A 16,766-nucleotide genomic window follows, 5' to 3' on the forward strand; every position below is an offset into this window, starting at 1 on the left:
GTCAGCAGTAGTGATAGTAGTAGGCCAGGCATTTGTTTGTCTGGGTTTAGCCTTAAAATAGCCAAGCGGATTCTATTTCTGGCACCAATTTGAAGGCTAGCTGCTGGCAGAGGTTACTGTGGGGCGATGGAAAATTCATTTCTCTGAGTGGACAGCAAGCACGTAAACATAAAGAATCAAACTCAGACTGTTTGCTCGTTGTAAAATGTGTTTATAGTGTTTTAAACTCTTACAGTGAGTTTGTAACAGTTTCCTGAGTTGACAGATTTTGATGGAGGATTTCCTTGCTTGGATAAACTGAGACCTTACTCACAGTCATCATGCTTGTGAGTTGTTGTAAGGTGTGTGTGTGTGTGTGTGTGTGTGTCAGTGTGTGCATGTTTGTGTGTCACCCAGCCCCCCCCTTCCCCCCGCCCTCCCTCTCTTTGTCCCTCCTCTATAGTCGTCGGAGGAGCGCTCTCTCTCCATCTCGCCGCGCATCCTGCTCCAGAGCACCACCAGGATGATCCGCCGCTGCACCCACACCGACAACCTTCACTTCACTTTCACACTCATTTAACCCTTTCCCTCGGACCCCCGCCGGCCGCCGCGCTACACCCATGCTCTGCCCTCCTCCTGACATGCGACACCGCTGCACAATTTCCCGGAGAATATCTTCATCTTCCGTCGCGCCTCGCTGATAGAGAGCATGCCCGACGCGGGGACAGGCGCTGCGGCCGCCAGCGGTGCGACCACCGCCGGCGACGGCACCGAGAGTTCCCGGCACCGACACCGAGCGCAGCAGGGGGACGCGGAGAGGCCGGAGCCGGGCGCTGCGCCGCCGCAAGCCTCCTCCGGTGTACTGGGTGAGTCGAGTGTGCCTCTTTCGCTTCGGACGATGCGGGTGAGGAAGGAGGAGAGGACAGGTGGACGTGATGTTGGGGAGCCAGACGAGCGCCGCACCGTCGGCACAGTTCTTTTGTCTCCACGAGGCGTCCCAAAAATGACCAGTAGATGAGACCACGGGCCTGTAAATAAAGGCTCTGACTGTCCTGCATGCTCACACAGCAGCGACTTTAATAAATTAGCCCATTTATATCATCTCTTCGGGAAAATGGCTACATTTGGGCTCATCCCGGTGTCTGGTTTTGACCTTACTGAATGCACCTCCCTCCTGTCAGGGTGAGCCTGTTCCCACAGTGCTTGTAGTAATCGCTGCTATAGTTTCCTCCACAGCATCCTCGCAGGCTGCTGGTGGGCTATGATTGGCTGCTTGTTGTTTTTGTCTGCTCGTCTCTCCTCCAGGTAACCAAATGTTTGTTAACTTCATGATGTCATCCGGGGATTTCTAAACTAGCCTGGCTAGACTTCTACAACAGACTGCTGCTGTCTGTTTCCAGTATGAGGTCCCATGTCTGTTTTGTGTCATTGTAAGGAGGTTTGGATCATAAAGGCTGCCGCTGTCACAATGTGATTCCCATGATTTGCTGATTTGCCTGGATTTGTTAGTGTAATTTAACGTTTTCAGACAGAGTACGCAGAACAAACATGCCTTCTGTTAGCTCTCCATGACACTGATAGTGGATTTGAATAGGCCATATCATAGCGTGAATAGCAAGTGAGGCTATTTTTGGAACACACCACAATATTAGGCTGGGTAGAGAGTCTCAGCTGCCGCTGAGCCAGGCTTGTTTTCCTGTGTGCTGGCTGCAAAGATGGTGCGCTGTGTGCTGCAGAGTGATGCAGTGGAGCTGTGGGCTGTGAGCGGATGAGCGCTCCTCTCCACACTTGGTCGAGGTAACCTGAGCGGGTTGCTGCTTCCCTGGAAAAAGCAGCCCGACGTCGTCCTGCTGAGAGGGTGACACCCAGCGGAGCCCCCTCAGGCCCTTGAGTGGGCTGCAGGAGGGTTTGAGGGTCAGCGAAGTGGAGATTAGTTCAATTTTACAGTCACTTCATTAGCTGGGAGCGAAGAGAAGGGATGGAGGTCTACTCCTGTGAGGGTAGAGGCAGAGAGTAAACAATTTCACAGATTTTAGGTCCAGTGGTCTTAAATGTGTAGACCCTCGATACTCGATGCTCTCTTGTAACTCGTAGATGTGTTGCCGCAAGCGTCCAAAGCTGTCCAGCACCTTACTGAAAGCTGGCATCGAAACGCCTGGACAGATTCTTAATCTTGTTCGCTTGTTCTATGATCAGATAGTTTCTGATTTGATATCTCAGGTTTACTTTTATGGGATTGTATTCGAGAGTCTTCCCTGAGGTGCAACACAGCCAGTACACATCATTAGACATCATTTAGCAGACACTTTTGTCCAAAGCGACTTACAGTAATTCATACATGCATTCATACACTGATGGCGGTGGCTGCCATGCAAGGTGCTGACCAGCACTTCAGGAGCAGTTTGGTATTCAGTATCTTGCTCAAGGACACTTTGACGTATAGACAAGGGGAATTGAACCAGCGACCTTCCAATAACAAAACGCAACAGGTGATGTCCGATCTCTGTTTGACTCGTCTCTCCCAGGGAAAGTGTTCCTCCTCCCTGATGGCAGGAGTCGAAAATCTGAATGAATTAGAGTGTTGAGGGTCTGCCGGGATGAGCTTTGCCCTCTGAGTGGCTTTTACTTGGCAGTGATAGTTCACGTTGGTGCCAGCTTCATGTAGGCAATGGTCTTCTGTGACTGCATGCATTTGGACATGACAGGATTTGACCTCTTTTGTCAAGCAGGAGATTGTTTTTATTTGACTGTCAGCAAAGGAAACTGTTTGGGACTGGGATTATATCAGTTGTAGTCTGAGAGAGTTTTCAAATAATGACCGTTGAAATGTTTCTTCTTGGGTTTCTTTGACATGGGGAATGTATTAGTTCAGTTTGGAATTCTATGTCCACGACAGACGGAACGAATATTTCAAGACAACTCGAGGCACACTGCGTTCTTAGAGGACCAAATTTGTAAAAGCCTTTATTGGGGTGGCTGATCTGCCCAAAATATAATGTTACTGCCCGTTTAATCAAAATCATCATTCACTTACTAATTTGCAACCTCTTTATTTTGAAGTCCCCTCTAGACAGAAGCCTGAAATAGCTTATGACTTTCTTCTTTTGCACCATGAACAGTGTCTGGTTTCCTTTATGCCTCTATTGTCAAACTGTGCTACGTGGAGGAATCCCAGAGGTGAATTTTAGAAAAAGAAATAAGTTGAGTTCATTTTAAAACACACCGAAACTGACAGGTTATTTAAAATACGCTTTGTCTTTTCCTCCAGTAGTTTTATTTCCATCTGCCACTTCGTCACATTCATACATGCCGTGCGTGCATAGGTGTAACATGATTTACATGATGATGATGTCCACGAGCTAAACTCAAACTGATGGCAAGAAGATAGCACACGGAGGTCACTCACAATTTTTTTTTAGCGTAGTGTGGATCTGTTAGTCAATGTGGTTATGTGAAGTTTGGAAACACAAGTAGGAGGACCGATGTGCCTGAAAAGTCGATTGGACACCTTCAAAATTGAATGATTGAATGAATGAATGAATGAATGAACACGTTGTGACAGATAACACTGTTGATCGTTTATATTCACATTGGTTTTCTTGAAACAGTACACAAGTAAGAGAACCCCATGCATTGTTCCCTGAGAAATCAGCGAAAATGTAAAAGAAAGTGGGAAAAAAAAAGTGTTTAGCAGTTTTTGTGTAATCCTGCCGACAAACCAAGGACCAGGACCACCTGCTTTGTGCTAAATCGCTGTCAAAAACAAGTGGCAACTCCTTCCTGTTTGTCTAGTGTTTAGGTAGAATGGATGGGAATGGATGGACTACTGCCTTAGAGGTGGTAAAATACTACATCTCATTTTATTGTTGAAAGGGATCAGAGGTAGGATGTGTAACGCAGAAATGTGAGGAGCAGTGACGGCTCCTGAAACCTCCAGCCCTTACTTGCCTGAACGTTTCCTCGCCTGGGTCATGAGAGAGAGCGAGGGATTGGGGACTTCAGTGGGATTACCATGATATCACATAACCGCCCTCACACGTGTCAGTGTCAGTCAGCGGGCACAGCAGAGAGTCAGGGTGATTTCTCCCGGCTGAGGTTTTGGTTGCAGCCCGGACGGATTTTCCTCACTGGAGGCTCGGATGCTCGATTGTCTCCGTGCCTCCACCACATTTCCCCTAATCCCTCCACACAGTAGGCTGGGATGACTTTGATCCTCTCAGCCATCTTCCTTTGTAGCTCCAACACTCACAAGCCGGCGTTTCAAAGATTAATTAAGCGCCCATCATTAGGGGAAAAAAAAAAAAGCATCATAAAAGTCTCACCAATTAGTTTGTGTTCCCTCTGAGGCCGCTGTTGATAAGATTCTGTGTTATGGAAATCAGGTCATGTAATTTGTGGTTGCCCAATCAGCAGGCGCAGTGGTTTAGGATGTAGGACATTTGTTAGGATAGATTCATTCTCACTTCGGAGAAAAGACGATAAATGTGTCTCTGATATGAAAATCTGTGCGATTTGAATTCACTCTGTTGTAAAACAAATGACTTTTTACTTGAATTTCTGATATTCGGGTTCAATTCAAAATGAATGTTCTTTGTCGAGGGCCTTAGAAACTCGTGGTTTAATGAGATCGTGTGTAGATGACAGCCGAATAGTTTCCCTCTGACCAAAACACTTCACTAATGAATGTGTTGTAGCCACATGCCGGGGCATTCTATAACACACTTTCGGACACTTGGTCTTGATTGCCCATTTCAAAATCTGCAGGAATTAAGATTTTTGTCACACTGCTACAGAACAATCTATTCCATTCCAATCTTCTTTCTTTCTTTCTAAGAACTATGATAAACAACATACACAAATATTTTTGTATACTTTTTTTCAAATGTAGAATTCAATTGTATGTTCCTGATTAAACACTGACTCTAAAATTACTAATGGAAATAACACGGTGAAAGCAATTTTAACGGCTTGTCAGTTCATTTTTATCGTTTACCCCTCATAAACACTACACAGGGTATACTTGTAGATCCGGGACTCTTATTGTGAAAGGTAAACTTGGAAAGAATCAGTGGGAGAAGCGGAAAATAAAGTTTGCCGCCTAGGTTCGGCCAACGGCTCCTTATTCCCACAGTAAATGTGCAATTCATATCCCTCAGCTGCATTGATGTACCAAAAGAAAACGGGAGCAACAGATCACAACACATACTGTCATCAACTCGGGTAATGTCCCTGTCTCTGCCCAGCTCCTGCAGGAGAACAGTGGCAGCAGAGAGGAGGGAGGCGTTAGAAAGCGTGACTATAAATGACGGCAAAATGCGGTCAAGACATTCACACATATTTCGGGTAAATCGCTGTTTAGTTTCATTCCTTCGGTTCTGGCAGGCGTTTCTGTTAGTGGGGGCGGACGGCATGTGTGTAAATGTGATCGGCACAGAATTGGACGTATCTGACGCTCACTGGCTGGTCGCCGGTCATTGCCGGTCATGCTGAAAATCGGTTTGATCCCTGGTCGGCCAGTCGGTGCATGACCAATTTATTTTCTACATTCAAACTGCTGCACTATAAAGATATGTTTCCACTTTATAAAATATAGAGAAGTGTGCAGATTTAGCAAGTTGATCTGAAATGAAAAATCTGAAACGACTTCTCTGAGGCAGTAGGCGAGATCTGCAGGGTCCATTTTCAGCCATGTAAACTTATTTAACTCCGTCCTTGGTGCCCGGCGTTAATACATGCACTTTACGGTCTGCAAAATGCATGAGAAAAATGTATTAAGCAGGGATCCGCACTCGTCCATAGACTCTTTGGCGGGGGCTCTTCGCTCTCTTCTCTTCTCTCACTGCCTCTTGAGCAAGCAGAATACCTCAGCTTGGCCTCAGACAGATTTAGGGAAGGTTCAGTGTCACACAGGTTGCTTTAAATACAGCAGGGCCGTACAGAGAAGAAAAAGCATGACACTGAACCTCCAGGAAGAAGGGCCGCCTTTCACAGCAGCAGACGAACTGAGCCATCGGTTTGGTGCCCTCCCACAGCTTCCTAAGCGAAGGGGCTGATGAGAGTAATGCGGTGTGATATAATGACAGCAGTGTGTTGTGCTTAATGACTCCGAACTCAGTGCCTATCTTTCTACATCTCTTTGCCCGTCTCACTCTTATTCATCGCAGGCTCCACAGAGAGACATTTCCTGTTCTCCGAGCCCCTCTCCCCTCTTCTAGAGTGCTTAGCTGCACATCAGCTGCATTAGCGATCGAGGAAAGTCATCTCTGTGTGGGGTGACCTTGATGCTAGTAATGTTAGAGCCTAATTAACCTTACCTGATTGGTCAAACGCACGCGACGGATCACTTAGGGAGAACGGCTGTTAACGGGGGAAGAAATGTCACGGTAGAATTAAGCAGACCATCAGGCCGACTCTAAACATTTACAGCTCTTTACTTGTGATAACACTTCATATTTAATGGGAGCAGCTTGCCTTAAATTGAGATCATTACAGTGAAGTAGGTAATGGTCAGCTGGTGGTAAACACAGCAGTTTGTGCCGCAGTCATTTTGATAGATTTTTCTTGTTGCCGTTGTTAGTTTGTGTGGCTGCGTCTGCTCATCCAGACTTCCCAAGTTTGTCTCTCGGCTGCAAGAAACTCATATTCATCGCCTCGTGTTTTCTGTGAGGATTAGGGATGAACCAATCCGATACGCCGGATTGATATCGACACAAAGACTGACCTTATTAAGCAGATCATAAATCGGCCTTGGTGTAACAGATCCACATTAAGTAAAGTTTCGTCAATGTCAAAATTTTGTTTTTGTGCAATCAGTTGGAGTCATTTAGTCACGGCGGGCTGTTTTTAGTGTTCCAGCAATCCCCGTCCTAACATACTCAGAGTTCTAGTGTAGTTTTAGTGTCGGATCATCGGTAGGCCTGTCAAAACAGAAATAAAACTAGAATGGCACTCGGTAGAGTGTATACCTCCACCAAGGTCCCCTTTAATTCTAATTCTAAATCTAATCCAGTATGAAATTATATATATATATCCAGTCAAGTCATGTCAGGAGGAAGAAATGTGTATATTTTTTCCAGATAAAGTTTGGTGACCTTGGTTACAGAAAAAGCTGTGGCCACACCGAGCTGTTATGTGCTGAAGTGAGGACGGTCTGTTGGTTGCACAGGGCCGATGTTGCTTCCTTTTTTGCCAGATTTGCTGCCATTTCCAAGGCGTTACTAGATTCAAAGAAGTTTTTCTTGTATTGAAATATATGCTTAAACAAACCAAGAGCAGCACGCTCCATTGAATTTAGACTCGTTCACTGAGGGATCAGTGTGGCCGCACCATCCCGCCAATGGCTGCCTTTTTGTCACCTGATTCCTGTCAGCTCATATTTCAAAATGTAGAGATCAGCCCACCTAGAGCTCAATTGATCAGCCTATTGGCTTGTCATGATACAGAATAAAATAACATAAAATTGTTCATCTCAAATTGACGTCTTTGAATTGCTTTTGTCCAGCTAACATAACCCCCCCCCTTAGTCCTTAGTCCCGATCATTTTTGCCTGAAAAATGACTGAAACGATTAACTGTAAGACTAAAAAACAGACTAATCATTGCAGCTCTTGTCCCACCAGCACTATCAGATACAGTTAGGGGTCTGCTCTGCTCTGTAGATACCAGCAAAGTGGGTAAACTGTAAACGTTCGCTGAACAAACAGCTGAGTAAGATATGTAAACTCATAAAAAGGTGGGAAAACCTTAAGTTTATGTGTGTTACCCCTCTTCTACACTCCTCCTGGCAGATAACTATATCCAGAGCCATTAGCTGCGGGTGCGTTTCAGGACGTACCAAACACTTTCCCCGAGTTGTGATAAACCATCTGTCTTGCCAGTGGTGATTCACTTGCCCTAGATTCTCAAGTTTTAAATGGTCTAATCATATCAACATAATGCTTCTTCGCTTCTAGCACACCAACTTCTAAATCCCCATTCATGCTCTCTGGAAATTTACACTTTTCCATTTATAGTCCATGAAGATTATCAAACTGTAAGCACAAAATGATCATGCACACTCCGGAGCTTAATGCACTGCACGCACACGGAGCGGGAGCGTGCTGCTGGTGTTGGCCGGCTGCGACATGTTACTGCCTCCGCACGAGGCTGACCTTATCGGAGAGCTTAGCCTTCATTCCCGGTGATCAAAGCTGAGTCAATAACCATCCTCCTCCGGTGTGAAACTCATATTGCATTCCTGAAGGAAAACTGGAAGTGAAGTGCACACGGTCACCTTGTCCTTTATACTGACGGGGCCTGGATTTGATTTCTTGCTCTTTTTGTGGGGGGGGGGGGGGGTTGTTGCTAAGCAAAAGCCAGGAGAGATACAATGACCACCGTGAAGAATGCTGTTTTTAGCCTCGGTCATGGGGAACTGCTCCACATTAGCCACTCTGCAGCCTCCAGAGAAGACTAAAGGGCTATGAAAGTGTAACGTACAACACATGGGGGAGAAAAGCTCCTTCTCCTCCAGCTAGACAATGGATAACAAAAGACATATTATCCATGTCAGCGTAAGCACGGAGCCAGTCAATGACAAGCAATGGAATTTTAAAGCGCCGTCGGTCTGTAATGTAGGTCTGATTCATCCCTCACCCTTGTTTCCCTTTAAATTCCCTCTCCGACTTCTGTTTGCAGCACTTTTACATTTGTTTGGAGGGTAGAGAGGCCCAATCGGTCCTCATCATCCTTTCCTCATTACGTTCTGTATCAGGCAGGCTGCGAAAGTTAAACCTCAGTAGAAAGCAGCATAATCAGTTCGTTGGAAGTAATGCACGCTCGTAAAAAACGCCGCAGCACACTCACGATGACTTTACCGCTCAAGAGTCACTCTTCTATTGCTTTTCTCTCTCGGCTAATGTTCGTCTTTTTATACCACGTAGCTCTGTGTCTGAATCTTGTTTGGTAATGGTGTGGGGCAGGAGTGGAGCCTGTTTAGTGCAGAATCAGAGCTCATCAGCCTCCGTCCTTTATCTCTGACTGAAGTGTTTAGAGAGTGTAACTGTAATGGGGGAAAAAAGAAAAAAAAAAACACTTTCTGCTCGCACATTAGCATAAAGCCCACAGCTGTAGATGACAGATAAGAGCTTGGCAGAGGGTTCTCCCCTGAGATTTCACCTCAATAAATCTCCTGTTGAAATTAAGCATTTTCCCTTTTTTCCTGGCCCTTCTTTTTAATCCTTTCTCCTTGTTTATGTTGAAGTTCCTTTTACGCTCGCCAGAAGCAACATCTGTCAGCATGGCACGCGTGACTTTTTTTTTTTTTGGGACTCTCTGTGATGCCGGCGCCGTTAACCTTCAAAAAGTCAGGTCAAGCCAAAGACCAAGCATCATATGAAATCAAGTATACAGATCACAGAAAAAGGCATCAACATATGAAATGTGAAAAAGCAACACAACATTATAACACACATAATAAGTGCATATTTTTAGGTAGTGTAAATTAACACAGTGGTTTGTGGTGATCAGGCGTTGCAGAGCTGCATTATTTAGACTGCTATGAATTAAATTGTTGCTCAGATTTGTTTATTAATGAGAAAACTGCATCAACAGTATCAACAACTTTCAAAATAATTTTACCTTTTTGATAAAATATTTCTATTTTTTCAATTCTATACATGCTCTATCTGTTCCAGTGACCATTTAAAGTGAAGTTTTGGCTCTCTCCACATTCATTTAGGCCTTTTTATAACAGCCCAGGGGAATTGTTAAGATTGCCCACCGAGTGACAAGACTTAAAGGCTTAAAAGTATGAAACTCACACATATTTGCGCTTGTGTGGCTATCATCCATAGCTTTCGCCTGAAGTACATAGGACATTAGCTTCCATGAACTGCTGACATAATGAGCTGTAATGGCAGTGGCGGTTCTAGACCAGTTTTAATAGGGGAGCCAGGTTGGGGCCGCCTTTTTTGTTAGGGGGCACATACAACCTGGAAAAAAAGATAAATCCCTCATTCAGACAAAGCAGTGTTTACAATTTCAGCAATTTTGATTGGGTAGTAAACTGCTGAGACACTTTATTTCTGCCTTTCCCTTCAAAACAAAATCTTTACAAGAAATCTGTCATTGTATTATTGCAGACTCCCTGTCGGGGGGGCCACAGGGGGGTCCAGACTCAGAGTTATGGGGGCACTGGCCCCTGTTGCCCCCCCCCCCCCCCCTAGAACCGCTCCTGTACAATGGTCACTTTTGAGACTGTAGTTTTGGATGTCCAGGTATCACAGGTTATTGCTACCCTGTGAGGAGTGTTGAGGGACACTTGCATGGAAAGCTTTGTGTCCTTGTAAAGATTTGGAATCAATTTAAGTGTGAAAAAGCTCCGGGATGGAATAACATATCTTGGCTCCAGACTGTGGACCATGTAGCGGAAGCCAGTAAGAGCAGGACTCCAGTTTGTATTACTATTTCAAAAAAAATTTCAAAAACTTTTTTTTTTTTTTAAATCGATTTTTGGAAATGTAATAATCAAATCATAATCGTCAATATTATAATCGCGATTAATCAATAATCGATTTTTTTCACCACCCCTAGTCACTAACTGTTTTGTTTGGCGCTGAACAGACAGTCTACAGTTCTGTTTTAAAGCTTTTTATTAATAAAAACAGCTGCCTGTTGTTACTGAAAAATAAAATTAAGCAGCGAGAGTGAACCAAAACAGTGTGGCAGGAGAGCTAAACACTGAGCTCGAACTGTTAAGCTGCGGGAGGCGTTGTCATATGATATGGGGTTATTATGAGAGGATGGCCACTTTATAATACAAATAAAGACGTATTTATTACACGTTGGCTGGACAGGCTGAAGTGATGTTGCTCAAAGATTAAAGGAGTCCGCTACACTTCAGATTAGCACCTTAAAGCTTCCAGCTTTTCTTAAGTAGCTTTCAGGTTTGAAAAATATCTAACTCCTCACTGATGTACCTGTCTCACATACATTCTCTATCAGCTATTTATTGAAGCCAGTTCATGTCTGCACTGAATGAAATTTTGAAACCCAGGACTCCCATGTTTTTATTGCTGCACAGTTTCCATGTGCGCCCATGTGTGATACAGTTTCTTCCAATTCAGCCTGACATCGTCGGTGTCTTTGGGAGCTTTGGGATCTCCACTAGAATTTTAAATGCAGCGGCTCTGTTTAAACAAAGCTCGGCTGCTCAGCATGAGTCTGTACCGACTCTTCGGCTGAAGGGTCAGCGGGGTCGAGGAGGTTGGAGTGTGTAATTAGCGCCGATGTTTTCGCTCGTCTCCTTGTCCGTGAAGTTTTGTTTTGCATCTTTTGTTCCTTGTCTGAGAAGCCTGGTGGGACCCTGGTCGCTACCTTTAATAAGAATTCGAGCGTCTTCCTACAGCTGTGGGGGAACATCGTGTTCCAGCTCATATATTTGCACATCGTCAATGTTGACTGATGGCAGCCTACAACAGTATAGTACAGGCTTTTATTGAGCTTGCTTCTCATGTGGTTCTTCTGCTTTTAACCCTCTGTTGTCTTCTTTCTTCTTGCCTTTTTGGTTTACTCTGCACCATCAGGTAGAGAAGAGCATGTAGTCTGCAGCAACATGCCTCTTTCGTTGGCCACACACCTGACGGTCAGAGGGTCATGAATCTGGTGCTCCGTGTTTTGCTCACTGCAGCTTTCACCCCCGTCATTTCCCCATCGCAAAAAAAGGGCCGTGAGGAGGCTGCGATTGTGCCGTGTTTCTAAAAACCCCCGAAGAAATTGGCTGTCAAGGAAAATAAACCGCACTGCCACTGCTGTAACAGCCGTGTTTGCATTTGAGAGTGAAATATTTGAATTCTCTCACTTTGCTCCTGGTCGGTGTTTATTGACGCATTAGAGTCATCAGCCTGGTGTTTGTGTGAGGCTCTATGAGTTTGACTGTCTCCACTCACAAAGACACATTTAATTAATTTGCCTCTTTTTAAAATTTTTTTACTGTGAGCGCTTTACAAATTTAAAGATGCTTTTTTATAAAAACTGTAAAAATAGTTGCTCAGTCCTGCTTCAGAATAAAACACTCTGAATGAAACAACCGTTTTAAACTTCCCATGCTACATCTACAGTACTTCTTGTGCTTCAAAATGTCTCATTTCCATTTTGTCACACCTGTAATAGTGTTTCTGACCTTCCTACCATTCCTCTGTTGAAACTGGAGCTAAATAAATCAGGATGAAATGCTGCATAGATCTTCCTCATGCTCCCTTTTTGAAAGGCATGAGAAATCAAAGCCGGCTAAGTCATTGAAGATGTCTTCCTCTGCTTCTCATTGAACAGGAAGTGAGAGGAATGGTGTAGTAATGTACAATAATCACTAGTTTCTCCGGCTATTGATCTGACTCCCTCCCGTCTTTCCTGTCCAGGAATAGAATATCGTACCATCATACAGACTGGTTAGTCCACAGCCATCAGACTGACTGACTCACTGCTTCTCTATTATCCTTTCTTCTTCCTTTGCCTAAGTACCCAGCATAATTTCTGCTGTGCACAGAAATACCCAGTTGGCCTGACGTCTATTGGAATGTCCCACTACATTAGAGTGGCTGATCATCTAATGAATATAATGATTATAATTATGGATGACCTCCTGAGACTTTGGCACAAACTGATTCCCCTCAATTTTGATGAAAGCAATCTCATTTCTATATTTCTTCTGATAATTCAATTAACCTCTACTAAGATAGATGGTTTCTAGATATGAGTGTGCTACAGTCAGTCAGATGTAACAGGGTAACAGGCCTTCATTAGACACTAATGCCGTCTGTTAAAGCTCGTTAAAAATGTATGAGTCTGTTTTCTCTGAACCCCTGAGTTGTTTGGTCCTCCGTATGACCCTCAGCGCGCTCTGAATAACAAAAACTTTGGTGATTAAATTTGAATTGTTGTGCAGCTGGCCCTCTCCTCGCCTGTAGGTAAAGCTGTTAATGAATTAATGTATGATATTTATTCCAGGTGCACACGGTATTATAAACTAAATACATTTTAACAAAGAGATTCATAATCAATAACCAAAATGGAATAGGCTGAAACCCAACACTTATTTTTGCCCGTCCTGTGCCATCCATCAAATAACTCAGAATATCAGCGAAACCAAAGAAAGAAAAAAATCAATAAAACTCTAAAGTTTAACCCTCAATTTTTTTTTATGTTTTAATCATTTCACATTTTAAGGCTTTTTTTTTTTATTCAGCTGAAAAACACTGAACCATCTCTGTGTTTGATATCAGTTCTCACTTTCACAGGTTTCAATGATAAACAGACGTCTTAAACTTTAATTTCCTTCTATTGTTTAAAGACAGGATCATCCAAATGATCCTGAAGCTGTTATTGTAGGCTAAAAAAGTAATGTTGCTCTAAGCTGAGCTAAGGCTTCATATTGAACCAAGGCAAGAAAGCAAATCCAATTATTTCCTAAGATTATGTTAGCAACTCCGTCTTAATTTTAAATTTTTTTATGTCAAGGTATTGGAGCGCCCCGGTAGCTCAGCAGGAGGAGCGTGCGGCCCATGTACAGACGGTGTTGTCTCAAAGCAGCCGTCCAGAGTTTGAGTTAGGGGTCGACTGATATTGCTTTTTCAGGGCCGATACTGATTATTAGAAATGAAGGAGACTGAAAAATTATATATATTATATTCATTTGTAGTTTGAATTCATCTTGTTTGTCAAATTTTTAAACAACCAGTGATTCAATAAGTCGTCGTTCAATAACTTGGGTTTTGTCCATGCCATTTCCATTTTCTGCTACTTTATACTTCCTCTCCACTTCATTTATTTGATAAATGTAGTCGCTATTTACTTCGCAGATTCAGATTATTCAGTGTTTATAGGCTGTTAATTGGGAGGTGTTACCCATCAGATAGTGTTGTTGGTGGGAGATTGTGTGAGAGGATGCTGCATCAGAGCCAAAGTAGCACATTTTGAAATGAGTTTATTTTATCGGCAGTCTGACAGAAAAACGCCTGAAAAATTGGTCTGCCCCTAGTTTGAATCAGACCTGTGGCCCTTTGCTGCAGGTCATCCTCCTCTCTCTCTCTCTCTCTCTCATCCTGGTCCTTTGGTTCTGTGTGTTAATCAGAAAACCCTTCCTCCACTTTGGCAGTTGCCCACTACTCAATAACGAGGTCTGTTTGCTCCACAAAGGCTGCTATTCACTCCGCTATATTCATCATCACCACTCGCTTATTCATAATTCGTAATCTCCACACTGACAATGCTCCATTCAGCCAGTTAGATAACCAAGTCCGTGGTTGTCTGAAGGAGTAGTCTGCAACGACTGGGCATGAAAGGGATTGAGCGCTGGCTTTGGTTCATGATTGTTACTTGACTGAATAGTAGCATCATTTCCCTCTTGTAACCCCGGCATTATGACAGATGTGACGGCTTGATCCCTGTTTTGTTTCTTTGCTTCTCCGCTGAGGTAGCTCACATCCAAATTAACCAGCTAACCTAGAATGAACCGCTGATTAGCCTACTTGGCAGAAAAAGAGAGCGCGTGTGGGAGACGAAGGAAGCATATTTAGTGAGGCTAAGTGAGGAGCGGAGACAAAAAGTGATGTAAAGGAGAGGAAGACGACGGGATGGAGAAAAGTGATACCTCAACTATTCTGCTGTGTGCGCACGGTGGTTCTTTTCTTCCGACGTGGTCTTGCCTCGTCTTTCGTCTGGCCCGCAGCCATCAGTGGCTCCGGTGTCGCATGTAATCATTGTTATTTTGAAGCCAAGGACAAGACCCTATTATACTACCTGCTCCTGTTAATGAGGAAACCAGAGTTCTGACATCCGCCATTTGTCACAAAGGTGGGACAGATATCTCCCGTCTCGGTCCGGAAGAAAGACAGCCCTAATCTCAGCTGCTTCATATACAGGTTCTTTTTAATCTCTGAACACCTCTCAAGTCATGTTTTAGCCACTCAAGCAGCGTCGCGTCTACTTTAGTTCGGTCCACCACTTTGGTTCACACTGAAACAACAACTGATGGATTGCCTACCATTTCTTTTCACCACTATTTCAGGACAACTATTGGATGGATTACTGTGAAGTATTAAAAACGTTCACGTTCCCCACAGGTTGGGGTCTGATAATTCTGGTGGTCACAACTTCTTGTGGCATCATCAACTTATAATTTTTTCCAATAGTTTGATTAATGACCAAAATAACATGGTTCTCCATCCGCCTCAGCTGTGCATCTTGTTGTTTATGCTTTGATCAACATCATTTTGAGCATCTGAGGAGGAAAAAATCTCCGTAATTCCAAGACTAGAGGTTTAAGAAATATCTGACAGCTACAGCTTCTCCCACTAGGTGACAAGAAGTTGTACACGATACATTTTAAAGTTGACTTTACTTTAAAAAAAAAGTTGGGAAACCTATTGCCTCAGAATTGCCAAGTAAAGTAAACTTAAATAATTGTTATTTAAGTTAGTCAGATTCTACAGTGTATGTAATAAATAGGGATGTACATGGATTTATTTTCAGCTGATACTGATACCAAATAATAAGTTCATACCCTGTTGATGGATACCCGAGGCATCAACAGGGTAAGAAAGGCACAGAAGTGGTGAGCAAATTACAATTGTGTGGTCTTCCTTTGAAACTGAAAAAACTAATTCTGGACTGCATCTTCTTCTCCCCCTCCTCCTCATTCTCCTCCTCCTCCTTCTTCCTCTTCTTCTTCTTCTTCTTCTACAAATTTGTGACGGAACAAAAAAAGCTTATTTGGGATATTTATCTGGAATTACTACAAGGCTATAAGTGTAGCTCACCATAATGGAATACTAGATGAATGTCTTTTAGTCAGAATTTTTTCCTGTTGCGCCAAGATTAGGTCAATGTTGCATTCATGCTAATTACAATGGTTAGGAGGCTAACACGCTAGACTACGATGCTAAACATGCTAAACATTATACCTGCTAAATAACATTTTCATTGTGAGCATGTTAACATGCTGATGTTAGCATTCATCTCAGAGCACACCTGTCCTTCATCACGCCTTTACAGAGCTGCTTGCGTGGCCATTTCTCATTGTTCTACTGTTCTAAATGTAGTTTTTATTTTTGGATAATCCACTATAGCTGTCCTGAGTCAGTTATAATCGGGGTACATGTGATGCTGGGACTGTGTTAGCAGTATTTATTAATGGTGGGAGGAAGATGTTTGTTCATTAGCGATGGCTCTAATTGCTTGCTGACTGTAACCTACAGGAAAGCAGTTGTGATTACATGCCATTTCAAAACGCAGCTGATGTTGAGCCTCGCCGGCTGTCATTTGTCTTTGAAAAGAATCTCAAAGAATGGTCTTCTTCATGTACCCTGAGTCCTTTCAATGTCTTTCATCTGAGTGATAAGAGATATTCTTAGTGATGCTAATAGCAGAGAGGAAGCTTTGCAAAAGGCACTGCTGCGTTAGTGGCATCCAATCGATGCATCTGCACTTTGTTAAACCCAGGTTTATTTGTATCACTATCAAGCTTTCCCCCTGTTGTTTTTTCCCGTGCGTCGTTTCAAGGCGTCATCCATAGGAGCTCCATGTGCTCGATGATGACAAATACCTCTTGAGACGGCCCGAGTGAGAGTGAAGGCAGGAGAGCTAAGAGAGAGAAGGAGATAAAAAGAAAGCAGGCGGAGAAGGAGGGACTTAGAGATTCTGCCCAGGGGGGGCTAAGAGAGAGGATTTGGATGAGGGAGAGAGGCAGGGATGGTAGCAACTAAAAGATATAGACGAGAGAAAGAGACTTGAGAGGTCCATGGTGTGGGAGAG

General features: G+C 43.6%; 1 protein-coding gene across 2 annotated transcripts in view; it reads left to right on the forward strand.

Annotated features, from left to right (window-relative positions):
• Positions 1 to 430: 430 nt before the first annotated feature.
• The window catches only part of ano8b (anoctamin 8b), a 44,689-nt gene continuing 28,353 nt past the window's right edge, over positions 431 to 16,766 (forward strand). The window contains exon 1 of one of the 2 annotated variants that reach the window (XM_030432929.1): positions 431 to 845. In XM_030432929.1, coding sequence (XP_030288789.1) covers positions 689 to 845 — 157 coding nt within the window. In that variant the 5' untranslated portion in view covers positions 431 to 688. The remainder of the gene's footprint in view (positions 846 to 16,766) is intronic. The other variant, XM_030432930.1, reaches the window with a different exon arrangement.

This window comes from Sparus aurata, chromosome 11 (assembly GCF_900880675.1).
Source record: "Sparus aurata chromosome 11, fSpaAur1.1, whole genome shotgun sequence".
NCBI classification, from domain to species: Eukaryota; Metazoa; Chordata; class Actinopteri; order Spariformes; family Sparidae; genus Sparus; species Sparus aurata.